Raw genomic sequence first — 16,610 nt, forward strand, 5'->3', positions numbered from 1 at the left:
ATTGTAGAATCTACATTTCTCACACAAACTGTAAAGCAGCAGATACTTTATGAGTTTTATGAGACAGATCCTGTTTGTATCTTTAAGATACTGTGTGAGCTGTGTGAATTTAATCATTTAGTTATAACCAATTCCAGGATCTTCCTGAAAAACTGAAGAGCAGAAATGCTCTGGAGCTTCTGGGTTTTGCTTAAAACTCATTTTACTGAGATACTCCCACATACTGAAATAGTTGAATTCTGCCTTGTGAAAGCACTCTTGAGCAGTAAAACAGAGGAGCAGATTTGGACCAGAAAACATCCAGATAGTTTGAGATCTACATGAACAGTTATACCTTTTTAAAAACACTGAAGTCAGGAACATATGTTGCAGGTTAAGAAAAAAACACATTTAATTTAATTTGTTATCTTTAAATATTCAATCAAACATTAAGCTTCTTCTCTAGATATGTTAAGATATTCCTGCCCTGAATTCATGTCAAAATTGTTTTTATATTCAAGTGTTTGTTTCAATAATTAGTCTACAGAAGTTTGTCTACAATAATAAAAAAATAGAATTAAACAATTCTTACCTGTTTGAGAACACTCTGTATTTCATCCATAACAGTAGCTAAATTTTTGATTGTCTTATTCAGCTGACCCTCAAATTGCAATTTTTTATCATCTGAGGTCTTCAAATTTTCTTGCAGTTGGCCAAGGTCCTTTTTCACTTCTTTCAGCTCCGCAGAGAGACTTTTGTTAGAATTCTCCAGTTGTAGAATAGTTTTCTCATCCTCATCTTAGGAAGGGAAGAAATGAAAACGTCAAGTCACTTCCAATGCTGTGTAGTTTGCATCTTAATATTCTATTTGCAACACCATAATACTAATTTTTAAAGAACATTAAAAACTGCATTGAATTACCATTTGATAATACTTAATTCTGACCACATTTAAAGTCTTGCATTCAACTTGGATACAATTTAATCACAAGTATCACCCAAACTGATTTCTCTACTAAAGAAATCTCAGTGCCATGCACCCCTGTAAGCACTGCCCTCAAGGTAACATCCCACCTGTTTTTTCCTCCAGCAGCTGCAGCTTTTGCTCAATCTCTGCCCGCACCCTTTCGCTCTTCTCCAGCTTCTGCAGGAGGCTGCCCACGTCCACCATGGCCCCGTTGTACACGATGAGCCCCACGTTCTCCTCCACGGCCTTGCACTCCTGCTTCACCGTGGGGGAGGGCAGCAGCAGCCGGTTCCCTGCAGGGGAGGGCACAGTCAGCCCAGAGAGCAGCCCCAGACACCCCTCAGTGCTGCTCTGTGCTCCACAAACACAGGGTGAGCCCAGAGAGCAAACTCAGACACTGCTCAGTGCTGGTCTGTGCTCCACAAACACAGGGTCAGCCCAGAGAGCAGCCCCAGACACCTCAGTGCTGCTCTGTGCTCCATAAACACAGGGTCAGGCCAGAGAGCAGCCCAGACACCCCTCAGTGCTGGTCTGTGATCAATAACCACATAATTCCAGAGAGCAGCCTCAGACACCTCAGTGCTGGTCTGTGCTCCACAAACACAGGGTGAGGCCAGAGAGCAGCCTCAGACACCCCTCAGTGCTGGTCTGTGATCAATAACCACATAATTCCAGAGAGCAGCCTCAGACACACCTCAGTGCTGCTCTGTGCTCCACAAACACAGGGTGAGGCCAGAGAGAAAACTCAGATACCTCAGTGATGCTCTACCTTCAATAACCACAGGGTCATTCTAGAGAGTAACCCCAGACACCTCAGTGCTGGTCCATCCTCAATAGCCTCAGGGTCAGGCCAGAGAGTGACCTCAGACACTGCTGCCCTACCCTCAATAACCACAATGCCATCCTAGAGACCAACCTCAGGCACATCTCAGTGCTGCTCTACCCTCAATAACCACATCATTCTAGACACCAACCCCAGACACTGCTCAGTGCTGCTCTCTCCTCAATAACCACAATATCATTCTCTAGACACCAACCTTAGACACTGCTCAGGAGAACAAATACAGACTCAAGGCTGCTGCTCCATCATCAATAACCACAGCATCATTTTAGAGACCAACCTCAGGCACATCTCAGTGCTGCTCTACCCTCAATAACCACGTCATTCTAGACACCAACCCCAGACACTGCTCAGGAGAACAAACACAGGCCCAAGGTTGCTGCTCCATCATCAATAACCACTGGGTCATCCTAGAGACCAACCCCAGACACTGCTCAGTGCTGCTCTCTCCTCAATAACCACAATATCATTCTCTAGACACCAACCCCAGACACTGCTCAGGAGAACAAATACAGACTCAAGGTTGCTGCTGTATCCTCAATACCAGTGTCATTCCAGAGAGCAACCTCAGACACCTCAGTGCTGCTCTACCCTGAATAACCACTGGGTCATCCTAGAGAGTAACCTCAGACACTGCTCAGTGCTGCTCTACCCTGAATAACCACAATGCCATCCTAGAGACCAGTCTCAGACACCTCTCAGTGCTGCTCTACCCTCAATAACCACAGGGTCAGTCCAGAGAGCAGCCCCAGACACTGCTCAGGAGAACAAACACAGGCCCAAGGCTGCTGCTGTGTCCTAAATAACCACAGGATCATTCCAGAGACCAACCTCAGACAGTTCTCAATGATGCTCCTGAATATCACAGCATCATCCCAGAGACCAACCCCAGACACTGCTCAGGAGAACAAATACAGACCCAAGGTTGCTGCTCTATCCCTCACACTTCTCTCTCTCCTTCTCCTGACCCCAATCCTCCCCCCTGCCAAAAAGCAGCTTTCTCTTTCAAGACATCATTCTGTGCCTCTTTCCTGCAAGAACTGTCTCCAAAACTCAGGCTCCACTCTACTACCTGCAGCTCTGAGCCTCCTGACTTCAAAACAAGGAATGCTGTTCATCAATATTAGCATTAGCCTCTGTCCTCTTTCCTGTTCCAAGACATTAAGATTTATCCTAGAGTTGCAACATTATATGTTGGAAGCACAAAAAAACCCTGTTACTTTTGAACTGCCAAAGATTTACTTTTCCAAACTGGCTCAATTAGCTTCTACAAGAAATCAAGTACCTCAGAACTCTCATTATCACATAAAAATAACTCTCTGGAAGTTTGTGGGGAAAAGAAAATACCACCTAGCATATCTTCCTGTAGCTCTTGAGACTCCTCTTGGTTTTCCTCATCTTTAGAAGTGTCTGTTAGTCTTCTGTAAAAGCAAGATTCTCGAAGCACTACTTTATTGAGCAGCTTCTTGACCTACAACACATGGAAAAAAATAATTAATAATTATTTAATACCCAGACATCCTGTTACCTAAACAAGAATGGTTTAGCTTGGAAAACTTAAAAGAAATTGCATAGCTTTTTGAATTTTAACATACTGGGGCTTAAAATGCAAAAATAAGAAATAATAAGAATAAAAATAAGAAAAGAATAAATACAATTTAGAGACAAAAGCTACATATACAGTATGGGCATATTATAAACTGCAAACTTCACCTTTTCACTCCCAGTCAACTTACAAAAGATTAAACTCTCATTTCATTGTAAATAAGAGATCAGGTATGCAAGCAAAGCCTGTAGAAGCTAAGTTACATTTATCCCAGTTAAACCAGTGCTGTAACATCTGGGAAGTTTTTCAGCAGTAAACAAAACCTGAGCACGTGACAGGTGAAGTCCAAGAGTGTACAGGATCTCCTCCATGTCCTTCTCCAGCAGGTACCCACAATGACTTTGATCAAAATAAACAAAAGCCATCAGCAGATCCCTGTTAACAGTCACCATCTGGGTCTTGTCTTTCTCCTAGAGAAAAGTGATTATGGCATCATTAGGGAGTTAAAATATCATTCCAAAAATATACCAACTTCTGACCTAACAAAAGTTTTTTCTCTGTTTATTTTATTGTTACTTTAAGTCAAGTAATTAATATTACTATCAATTACCTACTTAGATCTTATTTAAGACTAATTTAAGCTATATATGAAAAGTAATCTTTCAGTATTTAGAAGAAATACATCACAATGGATAGTGATAGCTGGTAGACACAATTTCCTTTTGTTCATGCTAGTATGTAAAAAATGGTCATAGAATTAATTTAATTATAAAATAGGAAACATCACCTCTGCCCTCAATCATTTACTTAACAGCTGCTTTCAAAGGGAAAACAGGTCTTATAATAAAAATAGAGCTAAGCTGGAATTAGGACACCTCTAACAAGGTGTGTGCAGTCGTTAAGAAAGGTGTTAATTACTTTATCTTTGGATGCCCTCTCTTTGCAATGTTTATTTCCCTCTTTTCTGTCCTCCCGTTTGTTCATTTCCTCTTCATCCCGATCTGCAAAACAGAAAGAAAATTCAACATACCACAGCACACCCTTGTATAACCATTACCAGAATACATGCTGCCACTATAAAAGTCCACATAAAGCCCCAAACATCTGCAATATGCTTCCCCGAAAAATAATTTAAAAATGCATTCAAGTGAGCGCTGTTAAATTCTGATTTTTCTCTTATTTTAACATAAGCCATTTATAATTGTTTCCCTGTGTTTGTTTCACACACAGGACAAATGCAAACTAGGCCAAAATGAGTGCTGCCCACATCCCCATCTATTTCAGTGGTGTGCAGGAAATTACCACAATTCTCCCTAATGAGGCTTGGCAGAGTCTGCACCCAGCTATGGTTATTCAAATTCAGTATTATTTGCTCTCAAATATTTCATACAATAAACCCATACACACTATGTAATTAAAACCACATGTTTAGACTCCTGTTGAGTGAGAGATGACTCTTCCTATGACTTAGACACTCCAAGAAGTTACAGATCCCCTCAGTTATTAGATGTCAATGACAAATGGCAGGTTTTTTGTCTAAAGGCAGGCAGTACAGTAAAACCAGACTGAAAGAGAGATAGAAATGAAACAACTGCTGGGATGGATTATGGCATGCAGCTCTGCACCTCCCATGCAAGTCTTGGCACAGAGAATCATGAGCCAAGTTCAGCTTTAAGCTCACCTTCCCTGTGAGGAAAACTTGGGGAAAACTATGTATTACAACACTTGGCTAATTTTGCCAACCCTTTTCTGAGAACCAATTGCTTTCTCCTGCACCTCTGTGGCTCCATGGTTGGGTTTTCTCAGCAACTCTTGACTGGGAATGGCACAGGACAGACTCTGGGGAGCAGCAGAGCACTGGTACAGAACAGACAAGCCCAGGCCACTCTTACAGATAAATTATAGGAAACAGGAGTTATTCTGGAAACCAGAGATCAGCATCAGCTCTTTAAGGCTGGTGCAGTACTCCTCACAGTCCCTGTTCATACAGGGCCTGCCCAAAGGCACTTACATCTGATATAGAACTGGTCAAAATTCCTAGGATAAAATCAGCTTAATAATGCAATTTTGAATTGTCTAGTTCCAGTGCATTCTCCAGCTTGAAAGAACATCATCAGTGATGATTAAAAAAAAATGTTAAAGGTCACAAAAGTCATAGTTCAAGATACCTTCATCTTCATCTTCAGCCTCTTCTGCCTCCATTGGATCATATTCTTCTTGATTATTGTCCTCTTCTGTTTCTTCTTCCTCTTTAGAATCATCTTTCCTTTTATCTTCCCTCTGGAAAAAAAATTCCTGAATATTTATCTAGTCAGAATCAAAAAAACCCAGCAAAGTAAAACCCTTACTGCCAGTCAAAATTTCCTACATTACATACATACATACATAAGTCATCTAAGAACACAAATACAAATTTATATGATACAGATGAATATTAAAATACTCCCAATACACCTGTAAAAATTTTAAATTACTGAATATAATTGAAGCATATTTAAATAGATCAAAAAGTCAAATCAATTAACTAACATTACAAGAGCTGAGTTTCTGAAAGGAGCAATGTAAAATAGAAATAGAAACACTAAAATTTATCCAGACAGGCTAGACTGCATATGAACTAACTACAGACCTTCTTTTCATCTCTCTCTTCTTTTTTATCTTTATCATCTCCAGATTTTCTTCTTTTAGGTTTTGGATCATCTGTTTCATCATCTTTTTCTTCTTTCTTTTCCTTTCTCTCATCTTTTTTGCTTTTTTTGTCCTTTTTGTCCTCTCTCTCTGGGAGAGAAATCAGTGCTTTGTAAATTCTGACACCAAAATCTCTCTGAAGCATCTCATTGAAGAGTTCTGCAAACAATGATACCTGCACATAAAGAAGAAAAATGACAAAAAGTTTGAAAACATGTATTAAAAACTTATATAATTATGGAAAATGATTGTAAATAATGGACAGGTAGTTTTCTAGTATAAAAACATCTATATATCTATATATATATATATATATATATCTCATAGGTGATAGGTATTGGAAAATGATTGTAAATAAAGTACAGGTAGTTTTTAGTATAAAAACATATATATATATCTCATAGGTGATAGGCATTGAAAAATGATTGTAAATAATGGACAGGTAGTTTTTAGTATAAAAACACATATATATATATATATCATAGGTGATAGGTATTGGAAAATGATTGTAAATAATGTACAGGTAGTTTTTAGTATAAAAAGATAACACACTGTCTAACATAGGTGATGGGTATTGGAAAATGATTGTAAATAAAGTACAGGTAGTTTTTAGTATAAAAATATATATATATATATATCATAGGTGATAGGTATTGGAAAATGATTGTAAATAATGTACAGGTAGTTTTTAGTATAAAAACATATATATCTATATCTATATATCTATATATCTATATATATATATCATAGGTGATAGGTATTGGAAAATGATTGTATATAATGTACAGGTAGTTTTTAGTATAAAAACATATATATCTATCTCTATCTATCTATCTCATAGGTGATAGGTATTGGAAAATGATTGTAAATAATGGACAGGTAGTTTTTAGTATAAAAACATATATATCTATATCTATCTATCTATCTATCTATCTATCTATCTATCTATCTATCTATCTATCTATCTATCTCATAGGTGATAGGTATTGGAAAATGATTGTAAATAATGGACAGGTAGTTTTTAGTATAAAAAGATAACGCTCAAAGTGTCAGTGTGCCTCAACCCGAGCTGCTGGACAGACCTTGGTGGGTCAGGGAAAGACTGCCATAGATAACAGAAAATAAACAACCCTGACAAGCAGAACAGAAGAATCCTGACTCCTCCTTCGGTTGCTGGGCTGGGAAAAGAGACTCCCTAACACATCAGGGTCATCCTGACCCAGAGATCCCCGAAAAGGTGCAATTTTAGCAACTCCCACCATATCAGAATTTTATCAAGTGTCAGATTTCTTACTATCTGCTTTGAACGTGGAATCCTTACACAACTTTATCTGAAAACCTGTGTGTTCCATTCCTCTGGATGCCACGCACTGAGTGCATTCCTATTGCAGCACAAACCAAAGCCGTGGCAACCCAGGAACCTTCACAGGAGAATCGGAGAGAAACAAGAAGAGCTGAGAGCGTGTCCCCACCTCGAAGGAGTGCTCCTTGTTGTCCTCCAGCCTGTAGTCCAGCAGCACGCTCAGGGACATGATGCTGCAGTCGAACTTGCCGCTCTTGGCCGCCCAGTTGGGGTGCACGATGATGGCGGGCTCGTCGGGCAGCACGTAGCGCCGCTCGCGCCGCTGCCGCTCCAGCTCCTCCTGCCGCTTCCGCTCCTCCTCCTGCAGGGACACAACAGCAACGTGGGCCACGCTCCAGTGGCACTGGGGGTGCTCTGGGAAATCCCTGCCAAGCTCAGAGGCCTCAGAGAAAAATGGAAATAATAATGATCTGATTGCTGCTCCTGCGCTTGGCGGCTTGGGAATGTGGCTGGGGATCGTTTATCCAACAGGAGCATCTTTGATTGGTGCCATGGGAATTGTTTTTACTTAATGACCAATCACCATCAGCTGTGTTGGACTCTGAGGAGTCACGAGTTTTTCATTATCATTCTTGTTAAACCTTCTGTTTGTATCTTTCTTTTTCTTCAGTATAGTTTTAGTATGGCATTCTATAATATAAAATATAGCAGATAGACTACACTAGATTTACTACACTAGGTATAGTGCAGTATAGGATAGGATAGGATAATATAGTATAATATAATATAGTATAATATAGTATAGTATAATATAATATAGTATAATATAATATAATATAGTATAATATAGTATAGTATAATATAATATAGTATAGTATAATATAGTATAGTATATAATATAGTATAATATAATATAGTATAGTATAATATAGTATAATATAATATAGTATAATATAATATAGTATAATGTAATATAGTATAATGTAATATAGTATAATATAGTATAATATAATGTATAATATGGTATAGCATAGTATAGTATAATATAATATATAATAGAATAGAATTATATTAATAGAATAGAATATATACCTATATAGTATAATAAATAAGTATAATAATATAGTATAATACTATACTATACTATATAGTATAATATAGTATAGTATAACATATATAATAAATATAACATACCATATACAATAATTATAATATAACATAACATAATATACATTACATAACCCAATATAATATCATAAATTAATAATAACTCAGCCTTCTGAGAACACAGAGTCAGATTCCTCATCTCTCACCTCGTCCTGGAAACCAACACCACACTCCAAAGCTGAAGTTTCAGCCTCTACATGAGTTTTTGGGATTCTCTGCTTTCCTGAGCAAAGGAAAGCCTAAGCTGCTGGAAGGAACACAGAGCTGCACAGCACAGAGGTGTTTATTCCTTACAAAGGAAGAGAAAGTTCATACCTCACCTCTCCAAAGACACCCAACACAGCTCTAACAGCTACAGATGACAACTTATCTAACTCTTGATTATGGGAAATGCAATCTCTATAGATATATCTGATGCAAATGAAACAAAGGGTAACAAAATGTAAAATGCCACCACCTTACTGATTGCCAAGAGACAAATACTGAAGTCTCCTGACTGCAAAGAAAGTCAAGGCAGAGCTTGTGCTTCATAAAAAGCCAGCACAACCACAGCTCCCCTTCAATCCTAAAGGAAGCTGTGGCAAGAAACCCAAGCTAGCTGAACCCCATCCCAGCTGTGGGAAAAGGCAGCAGCAGCTGACAGAATCAGCAAGCAGAACTGGCCTTTCCTCCCTCAACAAGGTTTACAGAGATGTATAAAAACATCAAACTTCCAATCACCCCATACAGGTTAGCAGGTAACATACAAAAAAGCAGGTTTAAAAGCAACAAAAGCACAAGCTATTTTCCAGACATTTCTGCCCCCTTTTCTATGGTTGAGCTTTGGCCTCATTGCATAGATTTTGTCAATTTTTGTGAAGAAGCAAACCAGACAGGCACTGCAACTACAGACCACAAAACTGAGAAACTCCAGTACACAGCAAGTACCCAAAAGCAAAGATTAAATCTTCATAATAAGGGAAAACAAACCCAAACAAACCCAAGCAAACCATCTGCCACACGAAGAAGCTGGACTGTGAGACACAGAGGCAAAAAGAACTAAAACTGCTTTTCATGCAGGTTTAAGGAGTTAAGGTAGTGTTAAGTGTGTTCACTCATCTTGAGCATGGCTTTTCTCAGGAGGCTTGCATTTATTTTTCCGTAGATTTAAGGTCAAATGTTAATTCAGACACCCTTAGTGCAGTGGCAGATTTGAGCTGATTTGGCTGACACAAAATAATTGAAACTGGCCAAGAGCTCTTCCCAATTCAAGCAAGAGTTCCCTGTACAGTAACCTGAGAACAACAAATCCCAGCAGAAGTAGGCACATGCCTCTACTTTTTGTGCTTATGCATATTTATACAAATATTTAATATATTTCATATGTACTTAAGACTTAAACCAAGTATGTCCAAATCCTAACCTCTTTATCATCTTCAGATTTCCTATCCTCCTCCTCTTCCTCTTCTTTCTCAGACTTCTCTAGCTCCTTTTGCTCTTCTTTTTGCTCCTCTACTTTGAGCTGCTTTGTCAGCCGAGCTATCAGCTGGGATTTCAGGCCCTTGGAGCTGAGGGTTCGACTCTCTAACTCTTTGCGAAGGTCATTCACCTGGCAAAGGAAAATTCTGTCAGTGGCAGCAGGCAGAGACACCACAGAACACTGGATTAGCAGAGAAAGTGAGGTAAAAATCAACAGCTCTGAAAAGTCAACTGAACTTTTTAAATGTGTGCTGAAAAACACTAATAGTTACTGATACAAAAAAACCCACTGCATTTAAATTGATGTTTTCTGCAAAACACTTCCTTCTGAGGAACTTTTCACAGAGGCAGGGAAAGGATTCTGTTACAGTAAAATAGTTTATTATTACTACTGCTTTCGAGGAAAGTTTTTATTATGTCTCCTGACAGAGTTTAAAAAGGCAGTAATTGTACAAAAATGTACAATTTTTAAACTATTTTAGACCCCACATTTCCTAGTGTAAGTAGTAATCTGGCAGATTACAGCAGAACTCTTGTTTTCCAGTTCAGGTACCATAGGTGATATCCTTTAATTGCACAAAGTTCAGAACACATTTAGTTAGCTGCTTTCACTTTGTACAACCAGGAGTCATCCCTGCACACTGTGATACCACATCTGGTACCTATAAATTCAGCAAAACACTACTGAATTTTCCTGCTCAGTTAAGGGAACACACTGCTGCATTTCAGGTCATGTCTTAAAAGTGAAAAAGCACAAATTTTCAGAAGTGTTTGCTACCTTCATTGTTTTTGGATCCAGTTTAGACCAGTGTGTAGGCGTAGAGATCTCTTTAGCTTCCCCATCATCCTTTTCCTCTTCATCCTGACAAACAAAATTTCAAAATTATCCTTCAGAAAGCTTGAAAGCATTTCAGTTATTTTTTAAAATTCTGTTGCTGATCTGTGCAAGGTCACAACTGTTTCAGATAGTCTTCTCCTAAAGTTATTATTTAGACAAGTTCACACACACATTCTACCACTTTATAAATGATCACAGTGCCACTCAGCCAATACAAGCCAGATCTGTGGAACACAAAAGGGTGATAAGCAACACCACAAAGGATATTGGGGTTACACAGACACTGCTGGTCTCCAGTAACCACACAGCGGGTGATCTTCCCCCACATTTTAAATGCCCCAAATTACTCTTTGTTCAGTCAGACCTTCCCTTATTCCAAGATGCTGATCAGCCACATGGCCTGAAATTCAGATGTTTCGGACTAATGTTTGTTCAATTTCAAATATCACAATTAGAACTGGCCACGAGAGAGAATTTAGAAATTTCAGAAAATGGCAAAATGTTTGAAGACAGCTATTCATAAACTGAATCTCACTCAACAACTGGTCCCAGATTCCAGCAACTACGTCTACGATAAAGATGTCTGCGCATCGTAAGCACAATTTAATCCCGTTTGTGATATCAGCATACACATTTACAGTTAGTGAACTAGCTGAAATAAAAACCAAAAGCAACATCCACTACACTGCTGAAAGCTGGTTTACCAGTCATTGTTACCAGTTATGTTCCTCCTGTGTATGTATGTTGTGTAGTGTGTGGTGTGCATTTTGTGCCTGTGTTCCTGTGCCTGTGAGAAGCAGAAATAGAAAAAGGGATTAGCGTTCAGTGCCTGTTCTCCATCAGCCTCCTTGCGTTCACCCTGAAGCTTCTCGACCAGCTGCTGCTTGTATCCTCGGGAGAGGGTTTCCCACTCTGAGCGGGTGGGAAGGCAATGCCAAACATCCGGGAAAAATAAAACCACTGTCTCCACATGAGCTGGAACCGTACGCCCCTTGTGGGTCTCCTCAGGGCGATGGTAGCGAATCTCTGCAAAACGGTACCTGTTGCAAGGGAAGAAGCATGTTGGAAAAAAAATTCTACAATACATTTCTCAAGAGCCTAGATCACTTGTAGCACATCAAGTAAAGAAATTTTGCTGCAAGACCTTGAGGTTTATCTAAAGAAAAAAATTATGGGAGCCATATTTTCTCTTCTGGCACACTTGTAAAGAGGTATCGCGACTGAAAAGGAGGAAAATCGACAAAATGCTATTCATAAAACTCGTTGTTTAGCCCAAGCAGGTTTTATGTGCAAACAGAAGTTGTGGAAGAACTTCAAATTTAGCATACAATAGGCTTTCCTGGTATTGGTACAACCACAGTGAGTGTTAATGCAGGACAGAAACTCATCAAGAGAAAATATGGCTGTATAACAAACGGCTATTTATTTATAACAAAAGAATAATGAAATGAAGTTCTCTTGACGATCCTCTCCAGCTATGCACAAAATGAAAAATATTTTCAACGCACATTCATTAAAAAAATTACAGTATAACATGTCAAAATAAACCCAGAATTTTTAATTAGTTCTTAATGCAGTATTCAGCACAGTTGGCACCAATCAAGCTGATTACCAAACAGAACATCCTTTGAGTAGTTCACCTGAACTACCAAGAGCAGTTGACAAAGAAAAAAGGGTTTTTCCAGCCTTTTTTGTTTTGTTTTGTTTTTTTAAGTCCTGGTAACAGACAAGTATTTATTTCTACATTGAACTTGGCAGTGCAGAGCAGTATGCAGTACTTACCATTGCGTGCACACACTTAAGTCAATCCCTGTAAGAGCCTTGCAACAGCGAATTGCCGTCTTTATCAGCACCGAGGGGTCCTTTTCTGGGTCAGGCCCGTCCAGTGAGGGGGACCAGTGGCCTCCAATAGCCATAGCTTCATCTTTGCCTTTCATACCCACTAAAAACTAGACAAAAAGAGGCTTCTGAATGTTCCCCTGCTAGGGGTTAGAAGGTCATTTTCCCAAAGTGCAAAGAATATTTCATAGCACACACACTGAAATCCGTGAGTAAATCGTGAAATTACTTTGAAATCTGAAAATGAAAATCAGTCAAGAAAGAGTTCAGTTATTTTTTTCCACAGATTATTTCAGCAATGGAATAGGTTTAAAACATCATCACTCATTCTTGCTTTCAAGATTTTCCATCAGGGTTGTTTACTGGTACAGGCTTGTCCCTTTGCAATTCAAAGCTTTCTAACCCAAAAGACAGACAGTAACTTAAATGGTGCCTTAACTCTGATACACATTTAGAGATGAGCCTGCTTAAAAGTGAAGAAGAAAAGCTACAGAAGGTGAGACCACAAGAGCATCATACCTATAAATGAAAGTATTCCTGTGTGCTGTAAGTTAGAATTTAACTGCAAAACAAGTCTGTTGTCCTGAAACACCACAGCACTTACAGCTCCTTCAGTTTAATGGTTAAGTTTCACTTAACACAACAACTGCTTAACTGCTGTTTCACGTGTATTCTCTTCACAGCTGAGCCCTTACAAAATCAGTGAGTGCTTGTAAAAAGCAGCTAACAAAGTTAATTGGTTTAGTTTGACTAAGCGGAACAAAGCAGTAAATGTGAAGCTCCTATTAAGAGGAAAAAGAATTGACATATAAACTAGGTCTCTTCAGAGGAAAAATGAAATCATCATTCAGCTGTCTACCAGCTCCTCTCCTACTGTCAAAACCAGCAAAGCTCTATAACCAACCTTTCTTGCCACAAGTGTCTGGCATGGAAGCATATTTACCTTTACAAGTCTAGCAGGATGCTGAAATCCATCCCGAAGCTCCTGGGGATCCTCAGCCAGAGCACAGGACTTGTGGTAGAGATCCTCCATGCTGGGACTGGCCATCAGCATCACCTGTGGGGCAGGTCAGAGCAGTCTGGTGGAGGTCTCACTGCAGCTGATCAACAACGAGCACCAACACACATACCAACACTGAGCAAGGCTGCTCCACACCCCAAACAGGTGTGTGATAAAACAGGATGCTCCTCCTCAGTTACTGACTGTGTTCTGAAGCTCAGCCTTCTGAAAGGCAGCTCTTGCTCTGCACAAACAGACTGAAAAACCAGCATGTCTGATACTTGAGCTTTACTGGTTTTGCACACAGAAGGCAACTTAGTTAAGTCTCTCTATGTGAATGTCAAAATATGCTGCATCAAGGGCTGTAATCATGCATAAAAGACCCCTTTATCAAAATATTTCCCTAAAACCTATTCCATTTGAAGTCTGTCATTAAAATAGGTCTGAGATTTTGCCAATCTGTGTTAGAAGTATTACATGTTAAAGACAGATCTCAACCTACTTCAAACAAAAAAATAAATATTGAGATGAACAGGAAATGAGGAAACAAAAATACCACTAAACAGAATAACACAAACTGCACAGAAAGAGTTCAGTTATTTTTTTCCACAGATTATTTCAGCAATGGAATAGGTTTAAAACATCATCACTCCTTCTTGCTTTCAAGATTTTCCATCAAGTTCGTATTGAAGGAATAAAAAGGACTCCATTAAGTACTCAAAATGAATTGCCTAAGAAATCATTCAGAGACCTTGCAGGAGCTGGCTTTCTTTCCTATAATCACATCACTGCAACTGGGTGCAGACAATGGAAGAGCCCTCTGTAAGCACAAGATTGAGCACAGCTCTAGTAACAGAAAAACTCAATTTCAGTTGTGATTCTTTAAGCTCTACGTACTAGTTTTTTACTGAAAAGTTTAAAACGCTGTACTTTGCTTAAATGGCTGCAGAATGTCTTCAGTTCAGTTACACCCCCTTTTGCATCCTATTGATAAAAAAACTTCTAATGAACAGTGCTATCAGTGGAAAAGCACACAAACCTTAGCACTGTAGAGATGATCAGCATCAGGTGGATCGAGGACAGCAGCGTTCTTATCTATAGGATCTACTTCTCTATGCATTACGTAGAAATTGCAGTAGTTTCCCAGCTGAAAGGGTCTAGACATAGGGAAAGCATCCACCCACGTGAACTGAGCATCAAAGAAGTCGCTGGGGATGTACAGGTTCTGGTAACGCCTCCTCAGCTCCATCATATCACAGCTACGGCTGCAACACAGGCAGGGTGTAAAGATACAGAATTATCAACTCAAGAGGTGCAGTAACTGGCAATACAACCACTGGATATTTGGTGCTGGATATATAACATCTCAAGAATATTACGTTTGAATGTCATGGATGAAGTTTAAAATGTAACTATTAAACACTCTTCCCATTCAGGGGTCTGCATGTTAGGGAATGTGGGATCTCAGGATCTGAGTCCTGAGATGCCGAGCCACCGAGACCACCCTTGGGGGGCTCGGGAGTCCTGGAATGTTCCAGAAGTGTCTGGTGGCTGGACTTTGATCCTACACAGGAGACGACACCTGTATGAGGATAGGAGGGTTTCACCGGGGTGAATGGTGAAGGGATTGGTTAATTAGAGAGTGAAACACAGGGTTTAGGATTTCTGTACAGGGGGGTTTAGAGAAGTAAGATGGAGGAATTGGGGCGTGTCCTGTCCTTCTTCTCCTCCATCTTCTGTGGTGATGGTGGCACTTTGGGATTGGTCATTACTAAAAGTGCACTGGGCAATAAGAATAAATGGTATTGGGGAAAAATGATAAATATTGTACACGTAACCATGGGTATAAAGATAGGTGGCTGTACGGAGGGCAGCACAGTGTGCTCATGGCTGGCTGCTGAGCAGAGCTCTGTCGGGCCGAAAGAAAATCTTTTAGATAAACAATTAATAAACATAAAAACCGAAAGAAGAACTGAAGCCTCTTCTCGTCCTTCGATACGCGGCTGCCCCAAGGCCACCCCGGGCCTTTCCAGGCCCTTCAAACAGCCAAAAACCAACAAGGGAATATTCACTAAGCAATGCAATAAAGCTATTTTGCAATAGCACTCTAAAGCAACACAGAACATCCAACAAGTTCACCATATGAGGTTCTTAGCCATTATATACTTGACTAGCTAGGTTTTTTACATTTAAAGATGGGAGAAAGTAAGGAAAATTCATTTAACAAAGGTTAAGAGTCAGGATCATCACGCAGCACTCCCACACGGGCGGGCTGGCCACGATGGCACACTGGCACACGTACCAGTCGAGGGAGAACTTGGAGAACTGCACGGTGTAGCGGGGCAGCACGCGGCGCGGGCGGCGCGGGGAGCGCTCCCGTTCCCGCCGCGGCGATCGCTCCCGCGAGCGCTTCCTCTGCGGGGACCTCTCCCGGGACCGGCGCCGCTCCCGCTCCCGCTCGCGGCTGCAGCAACACAACACACACAACGAAGTGTTTATGCAAGTGTAACACAAAGGGATTTCTAGCACAGCTGTCAGACACAGCTCAAAAAGGGGAAGAAGTTTCAGTAGTCTCTTCACAAGACAAACTGATAACACAACTCCTCACTTGCAGGTAGATAAGAACTCTTCACTAAATCCTAAGGGTAACACCACTTGTGGCTCTTGCTGACCCACTCTGGAGCAGGCAGCTCAGCTCTGGGTGAGGAAAGCTCTTTATGGATCACAGTTTGGTCTACCTACCTCCTGTCATCCTTTCGGTTTGGCATGGGGTCTCCACCTCGGTCATTCCTGCCAGAAAATCGGGATGGTGGGTCGAGTCTTCGGGCTGGCTGTGGCTGTGAAACCAGACGGACTGGGGGCTGCAGCAAACCACCTGCAACAGCATGGACAGCACCAATGCACAACGGGGCAAGCACCAACACTGCTGCTTGCAGCTGCTTCACTTTCTGATTTTACATTTATCCTTTAACAGCCCCCCTAAG

At 40.3% G+C, this 16,610-nt stretch overlaps 1 protein-coding gene and 2 non-coding genes across 7 annotated transcripts in view; all 3 read right to left on the bottom strand.

Moving 5' to 3' along the window:
• CCAR1 (cell division cycle and apoptosis regulator 1) overlaps nucleotides 1-16,610 on the bottom strand; it is a 34,102-nt gene that overhangs the window by 3,442 nt on the left and 14,050 nt on the right. For all 5 annotated transcript variants that reach the window (XM_064716192.1, XM_064716196.1, XM_064716197.1 and 2 more), the window contains 16 exons: nucleotides 16,369-16,501; nucleotides 15,929-16,090; nucleotides 14,666-14,891; nucleotides 13,570-13,683; nucleotides 12,570-12,736; nucleotides 11,617-11,827; nucleotides 10,728-10,811; nucleotides 9,894-10,079; nucleotides 7,494-7,685; nucleotides 5,963-6,196; nucleotides 5,502-5,613; nucleotides 4,252-4,334; nucleotides 3,657-3,803; nucleotides 3,138-3,258; nucleotides 1,054-1,239; nucleotides 572-777 (listed from right to left, as the gene is read on the bottom strand). In XM_064716192.1, coding sequence (XP_064572262.1) covers nucleotides 572-777; nucleotides 1,054-1,239; nucleotides 3,138-3,258; nucleotides 3,657-3,803; nucleotides 4,252-4,334; nucleotides 5,502-5,613; nucleotides 5,963-6,196; nucleotides 7,494-7,685; nucleotides 9,894-10,079; nucleotides 10,728-10,811; nucleotides 11,617-11,827; nucleotides 12,570-12,736; nucleotides 13,570-13,683; nucleotides 14,666-14,891; nucleotides 15,929-16,090; nucleotides 16,369-16,501 — 2,564 coding nt within the window. The remainder of the gene's footprint in view (nucleotides 1-571; nucleotides 778-1,053; nucleotides 1,240-3,137; nucleotides 3,259-3,656; nucleotides 3,804-4,251; nucleotides 4,335-5,501; nucleotides 5,614-5,962; nucleotides 6,197-7,493; nucleotides 7,686-9,893; nucleotides 10,080-10,727; nucleotides 10,812-11,616; nucleotides 11,828-12,569; nucleotides 12,737-13,569; nucleotides 13,684-14,665; nucleotides 14,892-15,928; nucleotides 16,091-16,368; nucleotides 16,502-16,610) is intronic.
• On the bottom strand, nucleotides 12,889-12,952 carry LOC135450011 (small nucleolar RNA SNORD98). The gene has a single exon (XR_010440921.1). It is a non-coding gene; the product is annotated as a small nucleolar RNA SNORD98 (small nucleolar RNA).
• LOC135450012 (small nucleolar RNA SNORD98) lies at nucleotides 14,215-14,278 on the bottom strand. Its single transcript, XR_010440922.1, has one exon. It is a non-coding gene; the product is annotated as a small nucleolar RNA SNORD98 (small nucleolar RNA).

The sequence above is a fragment of the Zonotrichia leucophrys genome, chromosome 6 (assembly GCF_028769735.1).
Source record: "Zonotrichia leucophrys gambelii isolate GWCS_2022_RI chromosome 6, RI_Zleu_2.0, whole genome shotgun sequence".
NCBI lineage: Eukaryota > Metazoa > Chordata > Aves > Passeriformes > Passerellidae > Zonotrichia > Zonotrichia leucophrys.